The 19,079-nt window shown below is 39.0% G+C and overlaps 1 protein-coding gene across 4 annotated transcripts in view; it reads right to left on the reverse strand.

Moving 5' to 3' along the window:
• The window catches only part of FAM149B1 (family with sequence similarity 149 member B1), an 80,061-nt gene that overhangs the window by 51,641 nt on the left and 9,341 nt on the right, over positions 1 to 19,079 (reverse strand). For 3 of the 4 annotated variants that reach the window (XM_017854526.1, XM_017854529.1, XM_017854527.1), the window contains exons 3-5: positions 17,659 to 17,788; positions 1,718 to 1,860; positions 816 to 932 (exon numbers count right to left, since the gene is read on the reverse strand). In XM_017854526.1, the coding sequence (XP_017710015.1) occupies positions 816 to 932; positions 1,718 to 1,860; positions 17,659 to 17,788 (390 nt within the window). Of the gene's footprint in view, positions 1 to 815; positions 933 to 1,717; positions 1,861 to 11,844; positions 12,086 to 17,658; positions 17,789 to 19,079 lie in introns of those variants that run through there. The other variant, XM_017854528.1, reaches the window with a different exon arrangement.

Genomic DNA, 19,079 nt, shown 5'->3' on the forward strand with positions numbered 1-19,079 from the left:
ACAGGTTATTAAAAAATCACTTTTCAACATTTTTTCAAAAAAGTTTTAAAAGTCTTTTCTTAGACTTTGACATTTTTTAAAACTATTCTATTTACACATTTATGCCAAGAAGGAAGTGTCCATATTTATAGATTTATGTAAATATATATAGATATAGAGACCTGAATAACAAGAATATCCTTAAGCACTATTATATGGTTTGAATATTTGTCCCCTCCAATATTCATGTTGAAGTTCAGTTCCTAATTTGGCAGTGTTGAGAGGTGGAGCCTTTAAGGGGTAATTGGATCTTGGGGGTTCTGTCCTCGTGAATGGTTTAATCCATGTAAGGATTATTGGATTATCGTGGAAGGGGAACTGGTAGCTTTATAAAAAAAAAAAAAGAGAAACCTGAGTTGGCATATTAGCATGAACAGCCCCCTTGCCATGTGAGTCCCTGCACTGCCTTGGGACCCTGCAGCGAGTCCCACCAGCAAGAAAGTCCTCCCAGATCCTGCCCCTTGACCTTGGACTTCTCAGCCTTCAGAGCTGTAAGAAATAACTTCCTTTTACTTATAAATTGCCCAGTTTCAGGTATTCTGTTATAAGCAACAGAAAACAGACTAATACACTCCAAGAAAGGTATAACTTTCTGAACAAAATTACATAATAAAATTTTAATATACACAGAGACTATGGACCATCTTACAGAATTTGCTATGCTTTACTAAATACCAATAAGCAGGAAGAAGTATTTTAATCCCTTAATACAACTGGTAGGATATAATACTTGCATATTAGGGCACACTGAAATACTTACATAATGGAATACTCACATAGTAGAATCTCTTTCTTGAGACAAGGTTGTTTCATATGAAGCGGAAACAGCAGAAGGGGATCTAGGATACAATCTATAACCTTCACTTGGAGTGATTATCTGCCTACCTAGAATCCTTCAAAATGAAGAAACACACACACAACTAAGCACTTTCACTGGCATACATACAAAATCTAGATATATTTTGAACACATTTGATGGCTCTACATAAAAAGTCCAGTATACAGTCTGATACTGATTAAGAATGAGAAGATGTGAATCCAGAGCCTTACTACAGGTATATCTCTTCCATAGAATGGAGATGGAAAAGATAAACCTATAGCCCGGTGTTAAAAAAAAAAAAAATCCAAGAAATCTAAGCAAACATCTCTAATCTGCCCTTCATGCTCTATAATAGTCCTCATTAAATCAGCCAAAATGGGATGAAGGCCCAGTCAAATTAGTGAAAACTATGAATTACATTCTTAAGAACATGAAGTTTTATAAATTTTGAGTATGTGCAATAAGTGGTACTATTGCAGTTTCTGAAGGAAGCTCTTGAACAGCTTATGTCTGGTTTCAAGTATACGTAAGAATTTAATTGTATACAACAGTGTACATTTTCTGACCATCCTGTTCAAAAGAAGGGCTTTTTGGTACCCAGATACCAGACCTCAGCTGCTCTTGTAGAAATAGTTTTACTTCATTAGGATCACACATATTGTTAGTTATGGAAACTCTAAGAAACTTCTACCAACTTAAGTTTTCTCTTAGCTGAGGCTTTATACCACATGGCCTTATTTACATTCATTAAAGTCATGCTCAGAAAGATTTTAGAATACAAGCTTTTTTTTAAAAAAAATCTACTTTTTAAATTTTAGTATTATCCATGAATACAAGTCCACTGGAGGGCTTCAGTACCTGAGGTGAGGAAAGCTGGCTGTCCACTGTTGGCACTCTTCTTGTAGACTCTTGGTATGCACACTCAACTTCTGCTCATACAAGAGTTCATCAATGGCTGTGAACATTGCCTGGACTTTTTCAGTGGCATTTTGATCGAGTTCCTAAAAGAAAATATTCCCCCCAAATATTTAGGTGAGCTTCACTCTCTGTTAAAAATTGTAAAGACTGAAAGCATTTAAATGTTTTGTTTAAATGTTAAACAAAATTAAATTAAACAAAACATTGTTTTGTTTAAATGTTTAGTCTACTTGAAATACTGCTGAGTTTCCATGAAAGAAAAATTAAATTAGTGAGTTTTCAGATCTTGGAATTTTCAGATATCGTCTCCATTCATATTTAAAGAAAATTTAGATAAATGTCTGTTTTTTAGGCTGGTCCAAGTACAGTGGCGTTTACAGCTAATTGATCACAACCACTTACGGATTTCTTTGTTTCCTCTCCACTCCTACTGCTTCACTTGACTAGCCTTAAAAAAAAAAAAAAAGACCAGGCATGGTAGCTCAGGCCTGTAATCCCAGCACTCGGGGAGACCGAGATGGGTAGATTACTTGAGGCCAGGAGTTTAAGACCAGCTTGGCCAACATAGCGAAACCCCGTCTCTACTAAAAACACAAAAATTAGCCGGGCGTGGTGGTACACACCAGTAATCCCAGCTACTTGGGAGGCTAAGGCACACGAATCACTTGACCTGGGAGGTACAGGCTGTAGCAAGACAAGATTGTGCCACTGCACTCTAGCCTGGGTGATAGAGTGAGACTGTGTCTCAAAAAAAAAATTCTCTATATATTTTTATTTATTTATTTATTTTTGAGATGGAATCTTGCTCTGTCACTCAGGCTGGAGTGCAGTGGAGCGATCTCTGCTCACTGCAAGCTCTGCTTCCCAGGTTTACGCCATTCTCCTGCCTCAGCCTCCTGAGTAGCTGGGACTACAGGCACCCGCCACCATACCCGGCTAATTTTTTTTTTTTTTCATTTTTAGTAGAGACAGGATTTCACCATGTTAGCCAGATGGTCTCGATCTCCTGACCTCATGATCCGCCCGCCTCGGCCTCCCAAAGTGCTGGGATTATAGGCATGAGCCACCGCACCTGGCCTGGTTCCACCATTTTTAAGAAAAGGTAGACAGAAAATCCTGTGTATATTACTTTGTATACTGCATCTTTCACTTGGCAATTGACATGTTATGTCCTTGCCCTCTGTAGTCCACCCTTTAAGAATATTCAGGCCCTGGATTAAGAAAATGTGGCACATATACACCATGGAATACTATGCAGTCATAAAAAAGGATGAGTTCATGTCCTTTGTAGGGACATGGATGCAGCTGGAAAGCATCATTCTCAGCAAACTATCGCCAAGAACAGAAAACCAAATACCGCATGTTCTCACTCATAGGTGGGAATTGAACAATGAGATCACTTGGACACAGGAAGGGGAACATCACACACCGGGTCCTGTTTTGGGTGGGGGGAAGGGATAGCATTAGGAGATATACCTAATGTAAATGACGAGTTAATGGGTGCAGCACACCAACATGGCACATGTATACATATGTAACAAACCTGCACGTTGTGCACATGTACCCTAGAACTTAAAGTATAAATTAAAAAAAAAAAAAGAAAAGAATAGTCAGGCCAGGCACAGTGGTTCACACCTGTAATCCCAGCACTTTGGGAGGCCAAGGTGGGTGGATCTCCTGAGGTCAGGAGTTCCAGACCAGCCTGGCCTACATGGTGAAATCCTGTCTCTACTAAAATACAAAAATTACAAAAATACAAAAAATACAAATAATTAGCTGGGCGTGATGGCAGGTGCCTGTAATCCTAGCTACTCGGGAGGCTGAGGCAGGAGAATCACCTGAACCTGGGAGGCGGAGGTTGCAGTGAGCCCAGATCGCACCATGGCACTCCAGCCTGGGCAACAAGAACAAAATTCCGTCTCAAAAAAAAAGCCGGGGGTGGGGGATGGCTCACGCCTGTAATCCCAGCAATTTGGGAGGCCGAGGCAGGCAGATCCTGAGGTCGGGAGTGCGAGACCAGCCTGACCAACATGGAGAAACCCTGCCTCTACTAAAAATACAAAATTAGCTGGGCATGATGGCGCATGCCAGTAATCCCAGCTACTTGGGAGGCTGAGGCAGGAGAATCTCTTGAACCCGGGAGACGGAGGTTGCGGTGAGCCAAGATCGTGTCATTGCACTCCAGCCTGGGCGACAAGAGCGAAACTCCGTCTCAAAACAAACAAACAAACAAAAAAACCCAGAATAGTCAGAGGGCTGGGCATGGAGGTTCACACCTGTAATCTCAGCAACTCAGGAGGCTGAGTGGGGACGATCACTTGAGGCCAGAAGTTTGAGACCAGCCTGGGCAACATCACAAGACAGCCATCTCTAACAAAAATAAAAAATTAGCCAGGCATGGTGGTCTGTGCCTATAGTCCCAGCAACTCAGGAGGCTGAGGTGGGAGGATTACTTGAGCCCTGGAGTTTGAGGCTGCAGTAAGCCATGATTGTGCCACTGCATTCCAGCCTGGGTAACCAAGTGAGACCTCATCTCTAAAAAAAAAAAAAAAAAAAAAAAAGCAGGAAGGGGATGGTTACAAAATGCAAATCTGATCATTTTTTCAGATTCCTTGCTTACCCTCTACTACATCTAAATTTACACATCCTTTTACATTCCAGTGTTCCAGTGGGAGAAAAATCATATCTTCTTTTAAAAGTATAAGATGAAAATAATGTATTTTCACCCTAAACATGAAAGTCAACCCCTACCCAATAAAAATTATATCTATCTATCTGGGAGTTTTTTTTTTAATTTGTCCAAAACTGGGGATGGTGGCCTACACCTGTAGTCCCAGTGAATCAATCAGGAAGCAGAGTTAGGAGGATTGCTTGAGCCCAAGAGTTTGAGGTTGTACTGGGCCACGGTGGCACTTGTGGCTAGCCATTGTGTTCCAATCTGGATCATATAGCAAGACCCCTCTCTAAAAAAATTGTCTTTCACCTGATAGGCTTTTCAAACATATCTTTCTTCAGGTCTTAAAAAAAAAAAAAGGCCAGGCGCGGTGGCTCAAGCCTGTAATCCCAGCACTTTGGGAGGCCGAGACGGGTGGATCACGAGGTCAGGAGATCGAGACCATCCTGGTCTACACGGTGAAACCCCGTCTCTACTAAAAAATACAAAAAACTAGCCGGGCGAGATGGCGGGCGCCTGTAGTCCCAGCTACTCTGGAGGCTGAGGCAGGAGAATGGCGTAAACCCGGGAGGCGGAGCTTGCAGTGAGCCGAGATCGCGCCACTGCACTCCAGCCTGGGCGACAGAGCGAGACTCCATCTCAAAAAAACAAAACAAAACAAAACAAAACAAAACAAAAAAAACAGTGACTACTTCTTTGAATACTGCCTCTTTCTTATTCTCTAAAATTTCTGTCAGAAATATATTGTAGTTTCTTAATCCATCCTCCATGTCTCCTAACTACTCTTCAAATTCTGTCTTTAGTTCCCCGGTTCCAGGTGATTTTCTTAGTTCTAGCATTCAGTTCGCTACTATCTGCTTCACTGGGTCCAGCTTACTTTATATATTGAGATATTTCAAATGCTATTCACTCTGAAGATGTTTAACTGGTTCTTCATATTTGCCTGTTAATATCTTTACCTGCTCTGTTTAAAAACCTCTAATAATTTAAATAGATGTTGTCTTGTCCTTTAACTCTTTGAGGACTTTAAAATTTTAATCAACTTTACTGAGGAATAATTTACATTCAGCAAAACGCACATTTAAGGGTACAGCACAATGAGATTTGACAAAATATTCACCTAGTAACTACCATTCCTTTCCAGATATAAAACATTTCTCCTCACATTCCTTTGCAGCTGAAGTTTTCCAAAATGTTGAGTTATTTTTATCACTGTAAGTTAGTTTTGTCTGGTCTAGAACTTCATATAATTGGGATTGTGCAGGATGCACTTTTTTGTGTTTGTCTTCCTTCAGGAGAATCTTTTTGAGGTTCATTCATGTTATTGCTGTATTAATTATTCATTACATTCTATTGCTGAAAAGTATTTTGTTTTAAGACTATGCTGCAATTTGTTTATTCATTCCCCTGTTAAAGGACATTTATGTTATTTTCAGTATTTGTTTATATTGTTTGTTATGAATAAAGCTGATATAAACATTCATGTACAAGTCTTTTTCTAGACATGTTTTCATTTTTCTTGGATAATACCTAGCAGTGAAATTGCTGTCACATAATAAATGTATGTTTAAAGAAATTACTAAACTATTTTATAGGATAGATATACAATTTAGCACTCCTATCAGAAATGTGTGAGCATTAAACCCGCTCCACATCCTTTCCAGTACTAGGTATTGTCAGTCTTTTTAATTTTAGCAATTTTTGTGAATGTGGAGTGGTCTATCTTCCCAGTTTTCTATTTGCATTTTGTCTATAATTCATCATATGGAGCATCTTTCTACATGCTACTTGGCCATTTATGTATTTTTCTTTCATGGAATGTCTTTTCAAGTCTTTTGCCCATTATTTCAGCTTTTATTTTTCCTTTTATTTATCTATTTATTTATTATTTACTTTTTAGAGATGGGGGTCTCACTTTGTTGCTTAGGCTGGTCTCAAATGCTTGGGCTCAAATGATCTGCTGGTCTCAGCCTCTCAAAGTGTTGGGGTTACAGGCATGAGCCACTGTGCCTAGCCTTTTTTTTTTTTTTTCTTTTTAATATGCAGTTTTAAGAGCTCTTTATATACTTTGGATACCAGTCAGATATTGGAAATATTCTCTCCCAATCTGTGATCTGTCCTTTCATTTCTTTCTTTCTTTTTTTTTTTCCTCTGAGACGGAGTCTCTCTCTGTCACCCAGGCTGGAGTGCAGTGGTGTGATCTCGGCTCACTGCAACCTCCACCTCCCAGGTTCAAGCAATTCTCTGCCTCAGCCTCCAGAGTAGCTGGGATTATAGGTGCCCGCCACCACGCCTGGCTAATTTTAGTATTTTAGTAAAGACGGGGCTTCACCATCTTGGCCAGCCTGGTGTCCTTTCCATTTCTTAATGAGGTATGTGAAAGCAAAAAACATGTAAATTTTGAAGGAGTTAAATTTATCCATTTTCATAGCTTATGCTTTTGGTGTGTCCTATTTATGAACTTGTTGCCTAATCCAAGGTCTTGATTTGTTTATACATTTTCTTCTAAACAATTTATAGTTTTTGCTCTTATATTTAAGTTTATAATTCATTTTGAGTAAAATTTTTACATGATGTGAATTCATCTTTTGCACATGGATATCCAATTGTCCCAGCAACATTTGTTAGGAAAAAAAAAATCCTTTCTCTATTGAATTGCCTTTGTACCTTTGTCAAAAATCAATGGATCCTAAATGTAAGAGTTTATTTCTGAACTCTCAATTCTGTTCTATTGACTATATGACCATATTTTTGTCAGTACCACACTGATGTTGTTGCTGTTGTTGTTTTGAGACGGAGTCTTGCTCTATTGCCTAGGCTGGAGGGCAGTGGCACAATCCTGGCTCACTGCAACCTCTGCCTCCTGGGTTCAAGTGATTCTCCTGCCTCAGCCTCCAGAGTAGCTGGGACTACAGGCCTGCACCACCGTGCCCAGCTAATTTTTGTGTTTTTAATAGAGTCAGGGTTTCACCATGTTGGCTAGGCTGGTCTCGAACTCCTGACCTCAGGTGATCCACCCGCCTTGGCTTCCCAAAGTGCTGGGATTACAGGCGTGAGCTACCACGCCCTGCCCACACTCTTTTGACTAATGTTTTGATACTACGTTTTGAGATGTGGTAGTATATGTCCTCTAATTTTCTATTTCTGTTTCAATTTTTTTTTTTTTTTTTTACTAATCTGGATCCTTTACAATTTCATATACATTTTAGGATTAGCTTATCAATTTCTATAACAATGTCTCCTAGGATTTTGATAGAGAGTGCACTGATATATAGATTAATTTGGGGAGAAATGCCATATTATTATTTTGTCTTCCAAGTCTCTTCATTTATTTAGATTTTCTTTAATTTCTCTCAGCAATGTTTTGAAATTTCCAATGTACAAGTCTTGTGTTGCTTTTATTAAATTAATTGCTAAGAACTGTTTTTATTCTATTGTGATTTTAAAATTTTCATTTTTGGATTGTTCACTGCCAATGTGTAGAAATACAAATTTTAAATTTAGATATAATTCACACACCATGAAATTCACCCTTTTAAATTGTCAAATTCAGTGTTTTTAGTATATTCACAGTTGTGCAACTATCACCAATATCTTAATTCTAGAATATTTTATCACCCTCAAAAGAAACTGTTTCCATTAGCAGTCATTCCCCATTCCTCTCTCTGCCCAGTCCCTGGCACCAATAATCTACTTTCTGTCTCTATGGAATTGCTCTTCTGGGCAATTCATATAAATGGAATCAAACAAGATGTGATGTGTCATGTCTGGCTTCTTTCACTTAGCATGTTTTGAAGGTTCATCCAAGTTGTAACATATATCAGAACTTCTTTCATTTTTCTGGCTGAAAAATACCGCATTGTATGAAAACCATATTTTTGTAAATTGCTCTTGCATACTGTGACCTAACTGAACTCATTTATTAGTTCTACTAGATTTGGGGGGTGGTAATGGAGGGAATGTAAATTTTCTGGATTTTTTTTATATCATGACATCTGTGAATAAAGACATTTTTATTTCCTCCTCTTCAATTTGAATGCCTCTTTGTCTTGCACTGGCTAGAACCTCCAATACAATGCTGAATAGAAGTGGCAAGAGTGGACATCCTTACCTTGTTCTAAATCTTACGGGGAAAGTTCAGTCTTTTCCTGTTACATATAATAACGTTAGTTCTAAGTTTTTTGTAGATGCCCAGCCTTTCAGGTTGATTAAATTCTCTTTTATTTCTTGTATGTTGAGTGTTTTTTTTAATTATGAATGGGTGTTAGATTTTGTCAAATTTTTTTTATGTTACTATTAAGATGATGATGTCATTTTTGTCCTTTATTCTATTAATATAATGTATTAAATTAGTTGTTTTTTTTTTCCAACATCTGTCTACCCAGATGAAGAGTTGTTTTTCTAATGTTGAACCAGTTGTGCATTCCTGGGATAAATCCTATTTACCCACTTGGTCAGGGTAAATAACCCTTTTATGTGATTGGATTTGGTTTGCTAATAAAGTTTTTGTGTCTAATTTCAAGAGGCATCTGGTTTGTAATTTTCTTGTGATGACGGACTTTGGTATCAAGGTCATACTGGCTTCATAGAATGAATTAGGTAGGAACTGTTCTTTCTTTCCTGAAAGAGTTTGTGAGGGATTGGTATTATTTCTTCTTAAATATTTAAGTGTATATAGAAATAAATTGATTTTTACATATTGACTTTGGACCTTGTGGCCTTGTTAAATTCATATATCAGTTCTAATTTTTTTTCTTTTTTTCTTTCTATTCCTTAGAATCTCTTATATAAAGAATTCTTTTCTTGTCTTTGTCTGGTTTTGGTATCAGGGTAATACTGGTCTCATAGAATGAATTGGAAAATGTTCCTTGATTTTCTGCGTCTGTGAAATATTGTTATTATTTCTTTAAATATTTGATAGCGTTTACTAGAATTTAAATATTTGATAGAATTTACTAGCCCATCTGTGCCTGGATTTCTTTGTGGGAAGATTTTTTGTTTGTTTGTTTGTTGAGACAGACTCACTCTGTTGCCCAGTGTAGTGCAGTGGTGTGACCATGGCTCACTGCAGCCTTGACCTCCCAGGCTCAAGCGATTCTCCCACCTCAGCCTTGCAAGTAGCCGGGACTAAAGGCACGTGCCACCATACCTGGCTAATTTTTTTAGTTTTTGTAGAGATGGGGGTCTTACTATATTGCTCAGGCTGGTCTTGAACTCCTGGATTCAAGTGATCCTCCCTCCTTGCCTCCCAAAGTGCTGAGATTACAGGCATGAGCCACTGTGATCAGTCGAAAGATTTTTAATTATTAATTTAGTTTATTTAAATAGAAATTACATAGATAGAAATAACCCAATTATATTGGTATGGCTCTATCTAAATTTTTAATTTCTGTTTAAGTCAATTTGTTAATTTATGTCTTTCCTGGGATTTGTCCGTTACATCTAAGTTATCTAATTTGTTAGCATTAAGTTGTTTACTGAATTCTCTTAGTACTTTCTGTAGGGTTGAGTTATGCCCTCTCTTTCATTCCTGATCATGTCAATCTCTCTTCTTTCTTGATCAAACCAACTAAAGATTTGTCAATTTACTGACTTCTTTCTAAAGAAACAACTTTTGACTTTATTTTCTCTATTTTTTGTTTTATTAATTTTGATCTTATCTGTATTATTTCCTTCTTTCTGCTTTGCTTTGGATTTAGTTTGTTCTTCTTTAGTTTGTTAAGGTGGAAACTTATATTATTGAGACCTCCCTGCTTTTCTGTAGGCATTTAAAGCTATTCATTTCCTCCTAGCTGCATCCCATAAATTTTGATATTTTGCTTTTCCCTTTTCATTCAGTTCAAAATACTTTCTAATTTCCCTTACAGATTCCTTTTTCAACCCATGTTATTTAGAAGAGTGATGTTTAATTGCCACATATTTGAGGATATCCCAAATGTATGTTGTTGATTTATAATTTAATTCCAAGGTGGTTGGAGAACATACCTTGTATAATTTACATCTTTTTATAGTTAAAAAAACCTGTTTTATGTGTGCTTGAAGAGTATCTATACTGCTGTCACTGGGTGGGATGTGAGTTAGGTCAGGTTGGTTGATAGTATTGTTCAGGTATTTAATATCCTTGCTGATTTTTTGTCTAGGTGGTCTACAAGTATTGAGAGTGGGGTATTAAAGTTTCCAGCTATAATTGCTACAGTGTTTCTCCTTTCCATTCAGTCATTTTTTTGCTTCAGGAACTTTAAGACTTGGCTATTAGATGTTACATTTATAACTGCTATATTTTCCTGATGAATTGACCCTTTTATCATTATAAAATGTCCCTCTTTGTTTCTAATAGTATTTTTTCTTTTAAAGTTTATTTTGTCTTAGTTCAAATTCAAGCAGTTTTTGCATCTGCTTTTAATTTCTGGATGCCCTCTTGCTTCCCTGCACTTGCAAGCTGACTCATGGTCAGCTAGGGATGTGTAGATAGCTTGGTCAGTCCTGCATGGATGTGTGGAAAGCTTATCAAGGCCTCCTGTGACTGTCTTATTTCCCAGATATCCTTAATAAATTCCTGGATAGTTTGCCAATCCATTGTTTGTCCCAGCCAGGACTAAAACCTCAAGCTATCTGAGCAACTGTTCTTCCCACCAAGTTTACTACTGTTACTTACATGCTGTTGGGCATAGGGTCTCTCCAGGTTCACTCCAAACCTACTGAGCCTTCTCCAACAGTGAAGCTGCTAGTTTTCACAGCTTGTCCCTCTGTAGTTGAATAGACTCTCACTGTTCTTAACCCAAAGTTCTACTGATTTTCATGAATAATTGCTTCTTTATTTATTATATGCTTTTTGTCAATTTGCAAACCCTTTAAATAGTTGCACCTTACCATTTTATCCAGTTTCATTGTTGCTTTTGGGGAGGAGTATTTGCCAAGCTACTTACTCTGATACTAAAAGTCCCACTTCATAATTTTCTGTTATTACATTGTCTTTCTCAGGTTTTAGCATCAAGACTCTGCTGACCTCATTATAAACTGAATTGAGAAGTATTCCTTATACTTTTTGGAAAAAAGTTTGCATCATTGTTATTTCTTCCACAAATGGATGAGAGAATTCACTTGGGCCTAGAGCTTTCTCTGTGTAAAAATTGTTTCATTTAATTTCTTGAATAATTTTACAATAACCCGCAAATGTAATAACCTTATAAAAGTATAATTCCACTTATAGTCATCCATTATTTGAGCTATATTTACTTTTACAAGTATAAACTCCCTCTTTATACATTTTAGACACATTTCATACACACACTTTATATATCACACATATATGAAATACAAGCATATATTTTGCTTTAATCAGTCAGTTGTCCTTTAAAGAAATCAGACAAAAAATATAGATTTTTATATTCACCTGTTAATTAATTTCTGGTTCTCTTCTCTTCCTCTGCCCTGAACTCTGGTCTCTGCTCCTCAGCACAGTGGGACCACCATTGCTTTGCTTGGACTCTAGTTCACTTTTACACAGTCAGAAAATTGTCCCCAGGCAGGGAGCTAGAGACAATAGGTAGGTATCTGTACAGGAGGAAGGCCTGGTGTGCGATAGGAGCCCAAGAGAGGTAAGAGAGTGCCTAAGCAGTTTTTATGACCTTAAGCAGCATGAGAGGAGTGCTTCAGTTACTCTGGCAGTGTAACAAATTACTGCAAAACTTAACAGCTTAAAACAACAATAATCATGTATTATCTCTCTGGATATATATGGGTCAGAAATTTATATAGATCACAGCAGGAATGGCTTATCTCTGCTCCACAATATCTGAGGCCTTAGTCAGAAGACTCAAAGGCTGGGAGCTGAAAACATCTTAATGCTCATTTACTCACATGTCTGGCAGCTGATGCTGGCTCTCAACTGGGGCTTTAATTCCTCTCTACATGAGCCTTTTCATGTGGTCTGAACTTCCTTGCAATATGATGGCTGGATTCTACTGTTCACCATTCAGAAGAGAGAGATGGAAAGAGCCAGCCAGAAGCTGTGTTGCTTTCTAACCTAGAAAGTCATGCAGCAAGGCTAGGTGCAGTGGCTTACCCCTGTAATCCCAACACTTTGGGAGGCTAAGGTGGGTGGATCACTTGAGGTCAGGAGTTTGAGACAAGCCTGGCCAACAAGGCAAAATCCCGTCTCTACTAAAAATACAAGAATTAACCAGGCACGGTGGTGCAAAACTGTAATCCCAGCTACTCAGGAGGCTGAGGCAGGAGAATCACTTGAACCTAGGAGGCAGAGGTTGCAGTGAGCCGAGATTGTGCCATTGCACTCCAGCCTGGGCTACAAGAGCTAAACTCCATTTAAAAAAAAAAAAAAGACACAGACTGGGGAAACAGATGAAAAAACAAGACCCATTGATCTGTTGCTTACAAGAAACAGAGTTCACCTATAAAGACACACACAGACTGAAAATAAAGGGATGGAAAAAGATATTCTATGCTCATGGAAACCAAAAAAGAGCACAAGTAGCTATACTTGTATCAGACAAAATCGATTTCAAGACAGAAACTATAAGAAGAGATAAAGAAGGTCACTATATAATGATAAAGGGAGATCAATTCAGCAAGAAGATATAACAATTTTAAATATATATGAACCCAACACTGGAGCACCCAAATATATAAAGGAAATATTATGAGAGCTAAAGAGAGAGATAGGTACCAATACAATAAGAGTTGGAGACTTCAACACCCCACTTTCAGCATTGCACAGATTTTCCAGACAAAATCAACAAAGAAACATCATACTTGGCCGGGCGTGGTGGCTCACACCTGTAATCCCAGCACTTTGGGAGGCCGAGGCGGGCGGATCACGAGGTCAGGAGATCAAGACCATCCTGGCCAACACAGTGAAACCCCATCTCTACTAAAAAGTACAAAAAAATTAGCCGGGCGTGGTGGCAGGCACCTGTAGTCCCAGCTTCTTGGGAGGCTGAGGCAGGAGAATGGCGTGAACCTGGGAGGCGGCAGAGCTTGCAGTGAGCGGAGATCGCACCACTGCACTCCAGCCTGGGTGACAGAGCTAGACTCCATCTCAAAAAAAAAAAAAAAGAAACATCATACTTAATCTGCACTATAGGCCAAATGGATCTAACATATTTACAGAACATTTCGTCTAACAGCTGCAGAATACACATTATTTTCCTCAGCACATGGATCATTCTCAAGGATGGACCACATGTTAGGTCACGACACAAATCTTAAGACCAAAAAAACTGAAATAATATCAAGTATCTTCTCTGCCCACAACAGAACAAAACTAGAAATTAATAACGAGGAATTTTGAAAACTTATAAACACATGGAAATTACACAAGATCCTCCTGAATGACCAGCGGGTCAATGAAGAAATTAAGGCGACTGAAAAATTTTTTGAAACAAAAGAGAAACACAACATATCCAAACCTATAGGAAACAGCAAAAGCAATACTAGGAGGGAAATTTATAGCTGTAAGTGCCTACATCAAAAAAGAGAAAAAACTTCAAATGAAAAATCTAACGATACATCTTAAAGAACTAGAAAAGCAGCTGGGTGTGGTGGCTCACGCCTGTAATCCCAGCACTTTGGGAGGCCGAGACAGGAGGATCATGAGGTCAGGAGATCGAGACCATCCTGGCTAACACAGTAAAACCCCATCTCTTCTAAAAAAAACACAAAAAATTAACTGGGCATGGTAGCGGGCGCCTGTAGTCTCACCTACTTGGGAGGCTGAGGCAGGAGAATGAATGAACCCAGGAGGTAGAGCTTGCAGTGAGTCGAAATCGCGCCACTGCACTCTAGCCTGGGTGACAATGCGAGACTCCATCTCAAAAAAAAAAAAAGAACTAGAAAAGCAAGAGCAAACCAAACTCAAAATAAATAATAAAGATCAGGGTAGAAATTAATGAAATTTATGATTACCAGAGGCTGGGAAGGGTAGTGGGGGGTGAGGATTGGGGAGATGGGGTGGTTATTGGGTACAAAAATAATAGAATGAATAAGACCTACTATTTAATAGCACAAAGGGTGACTATAGTCAATAATAACTTAATTGTACATTTAAAAATAACTAAAAGAGTGCAATTGGATTGTTTGTAATTCAAAGGATAAATGCCTGAAGTGATGGATTTTGTTTTAAGCCATGAAAAGAATATCATAACATTCAATTTTTCTAAAGATAAAATCCTGACTAGTGAAGAAATGAAGATCAAAAGTAAGATGGTTACATGTGAATATATTTTAAAAACTTGTTAGTCTATAAATGCCAAAAGGAAAGCAAGGATATAGGAAACATCTGTATGACATTTATAAGTTATAAAGAGATACTAATCATAATATAGAGAGACCTAATGGAAGTATATAGTCAGTACACTAAATCTTCCGGATGAGGCATCTAATTATTAGAATATAGTTTAAATTCTTTGGCCTGCAGGGCCCTAATGATCTAGTCCCGCCTACCTCTCTGATCTCATTTGTGCTTTTCTCCCACTGGTTTTCCATCATCCAACCACCCTGACCTTTTATCAGTTCCAAGAATACACCAAACACTTTCCCTTGGAAACATGAAGCTCTTCTCCTCCTTGGGCTTTTGCATATGCTGCTGGTTACCTGTCTGGAAAACTCTTTTCCTCACTCTTCGCATGGCTAGCTCTTCTGTCTTCAAGTCTCAGGTCTACCTTACCTGAGATCCCTATCAAAAGTGAATCCCCCTGATAATGTATTTCAGCACCCTGTCATCTTCCTTAGAGCACTTACCACCTTTTGTACTTACTTTTGAAAATCTCCCTCATTAGACCATTGAATAATGTAAGTCTCACTCACCCCATATTCCCAAGGCCAAGTACCGGGAAAACAACCATGCTCAATAAATATTTGTTGAATGAAAAAAAAAAAAAAAAAACCCATGAAAAACCAAGCATCAGATAATAAGGAAAGACCCAATTATGCTATATATGATATATATATATTTTTTTTTTTTTTTTTGAGACGGAGTCTCGCTCTGTCACCCAGGCTGGAGTGCTGTGGCCGATCCTCAGCTCACTGCAAGCTCCGCCTCCCGGTTCACGCCATTCTCCTTCCTCAGCCTCCTGAGTAGCTGGGATTTACAGCGCCGCCACCTCGCCCCCTGCTAGTTTTTTGTAGTTTTTAGTAGAGACGGGTTTCACCGTGTCTAGCCAGGATGGTCTCCGATCTCCTGACCTCGTGATCTGCCCGTCTCGGCCTCCCAAAGTGCTGGGATTACAGGCTTGAGCCACCGCGCCCGGCCCAATTATGATATATTAAGACAGGAAAATATTATATAACATTCAGATTGACCAGTGTGAAGGTAGTATATGTCTATATGAAATGACGGTAAATGAAAAAAATAGGCCACAAAATAGTATGTACATGTATCATACAACTATATAAGGAAAGTATATATACATTCAAAATGATTAGAAAATAACTCGGTGTAATAGAAATAGGTTTTAACAATTAGCAGGCTTTTTGTTTAAAAAAAAAAACAAAGCAGGTTTCTGGCTGGGTGCAGTGGCTCATGCCTATAACCTCAGTACATTGGGAGGCTGAGGTGGGAGAACTGCTTGAGGCTAGGAGTTCCAGATCCCACCTCTTAAAAAAAATAGCAGGGTGTGGTGGCATGCACCTGTGGTCCCAGCTACTCAGGAAGCTGAGGCAGAAGGATGGCTTGAGCCCAGGAGTTTGAGGCTGCAGTGAGCTATGATTGTGCCACTGTACTCCAGCCTGGGTGACAGAGAAAGAAGAAAGAAAGAAAGAAAGATCCTAACAATAATATTGTATAAAATCAATATTGTGGAAAAGTGATTTTAAAATATTAGGTGAAAAAATACAGCATAATATTACATGTACATCATGATTATAAGTAAGCCAAAGTAAATACAGATTGAAAAAAGATATAGAAATAAAAATGTTGGCCGGGAGTGGTGGCTCACGCCTGTAATCCCAGCGCTTTGAGAGGCTGAGGCAGGCAGATCACAAGGTCGAGAGATCGAGACCATCCTGGCCAACATGATGAAACCCCGTCTCTACTAAAAAGACAAAAATGAGCTGGGCATGGTGATGCATGCCTGTAGTACTAGCTACTCAGGAGAGTGAGGCAGGAGAATGGCTTGAACCCGGGAGGCAGAGGTTGCAGTGAGCCAAGATCGTACCATTGCATTCCAGCCTGGCGACAGAGCGAGACTAGGTTCCAAAAGAAAAACCACAAGAAATAAAATGTCTATTGCATCTTGCATCAAGGTGATAAAATTATGCATAAAATTGTGTTTAAAAAATTTTAGGGTTGTTGGTCTTTTAAAATAATATTTTATAATGGGAAATAGCCAAAATAAGTAAAGAAGTAAAATCACTCATCTCATCACCTAATTAATAACTGAACAATATTTTGAGTAAATATTCTTCGTCCTTTTCACTAATATAGGCAAGAATATACATAAAACAAAATTAGAGTGACACTACACATATGATTTATAACCTGTTTGTTTTCATTACCAATATATCATAAATATTTTCCCAGGCTATAATGGCTTAATAATAAACTTTCAAAAACATTTTAAACAACAAGGTAACATTAGTGGTACACATTAGTGGACTGAGCATGGCAAAAGGAATAGACCCAGAGCCCAAATCCATATTAACCTGCAACTGTTTTCTTTTCTTTTTTTTTTTTGAGATGGAGTTTTGCTCTTGTTGCCCAGGCTGGAGTGCAATGGTGCGATCTCGGCTCACAGCAACCTCCGCCTCCCGGGTTCAAGCCATTCTCCTGCCTCAGCCTCCGGAGTAGCTGGGATTACAGGCATGCGCCACCACATCCGGCTAATTTTGTATTTTTAGTAGAGATGGGGTTTCTCCATGTTGGTCAGTCGGGTCTCGAACTCCCGACCTCAGGTGATCCGCCCGCCTCGGCCTCCCAAAGTGCTAGGATTACAGGCGTGAGCCGCTGCGCCCCACCAACCTGCAACTGTTTAAGTTGAACACTTAGCACGTCTAAGGTTCAACTACTATATCAATAAAACAAAGCAAATACTGAAAGAAGATGAGGAATGATGCTTCTTTACAGCTATTATGAAGTATGATAAATGTAAAGAAACAATGCAGGAGAGTGAAAGAATGAAATATACTGACAAATCCTAACTCCCAGAATTGTCTCCCAAGCACTCCATCAGACTGATAACATACAACTCACACCATATCCCCAGGAGAAGTCCGAGCTTCCTTCAGTAGATATCCCTGCGCCTGAATAACTTGGAAAAGCAGACAGTGAATTCCCAGTGTCGGCTGATGTAAAAGATGATTCTCTTGTGATGTCAGACTTGCTAAAGGCACAATTTGGGAGGAGGAGAGAAAAAAGAAAATTTTTCATATGTCCTCAAGTTTCTGTAGCATTAACTACTCAGTAACTTACTAGGTGATAAACATGTGTACAAATATATCCACATAGGCAAAAATAAATGAAGAGCTTGAAATTCGAGCATCATGGAAAAGTCCTAATTCCTATAGAATTGATGGTGTCATTCCAAATAATTCTAGTCATAGTTTACAATGAATACTTCAACATCTCACCTATGACATACTCTTTTTTTTTTTTTTTTTGAGACAGAATCTCATGCTGTCACCCAGGCTAGACTGCAGTGGCACGATACTGACTCACTGCAACCTCAGCCTCCTGGATTCAAATGATTCACTTGCCTTAGCCTCCCAAGTAGCTGGGACTACAGGTGTGCACCACCACACCCAGCTCATTTTTGCATTTTAGTAGAGAAGGGGTTTCACCATGTTGCCCTGGCTGGTCTTGAACTCCTAAGCTCAGGCAATCTGCCCACCTCGGCCTCCCAAAGTATTTGGATTTACAGGCGTGAGCCACCGTACCCAGCTTATAACATACTCTTGACAACTAAAGACATTTCAAAAATGCTAATAGTAGTATCTGATCTTGTATGCACTTTTTATTTTTTATTTTTTGAGACGGGGTCTCGCCCTGTCACCCAGGCTGGAATGCAGTGGTGCAAACTCAGCTCACTGCAACCTCTGCCTCCTGGGTTCAAGTGATTCTCCCTCTTTAGCTTCCCAAGTAGCTGGGACTACAGGTGCGTGCCACCATGGGCAGCTAATTTTGTTTGTACTTTTGATTTTGTTTTTTTTGAGATGGAGTCTCACTCTGTTGCCCAGGCTGGAGTGCAATGGCGTGATCTCGGCTCACTGCAACCTCCTCCTCCTGGGTTCAAGTGATTCTCCTGCCTCAGCCTCCCGGGTAGCTGGGACTACAGGTGTGAGCCACCATGCCCAGCCAATTTTTGTATTTTTAGTAGAGACTGGGTTTTGCCATGTTGGCCAGGCTGGTCTTGAACTCCTGACCTCAAGTGATCTGCCTACCTCAGCCTCCCAAAGTGCTGGGACTACAGGTGTGAGCCACCGTGACCAGCCCTTTTTTTTTTTTTTTTTTTTTTTTTATTTTGGTAGAGACAGAGTTTTGCCATATTGCCCAGGCTGGTCTGATCTCCTGAGTTCAAGCAATCCACCCGGCTTGGGTTCCCAAAGTGCTGAAACTACAGGTATGAGCCATTACACCCAGCCTATGATTATACAATATTTTTTTTTATCACACAT

The sequence above is a fragment of the Rhinopithecus bieti genome, unplaced genomic scaffold (genome assembly GCF_001698545.2).
Source record: "Rhinopithecus bieti isolate Rb0 unplaced genomic scaffold, ASM169854v2 scaffold_36008, whole genome shotgun sequence".
NCBI classification, from domain to species: Eukaryota; Metazoa; Chordata; class Mammalia; order Primates; family Cercopithecidae; genus Rhinopithecus; species Rhinopithecus bieti.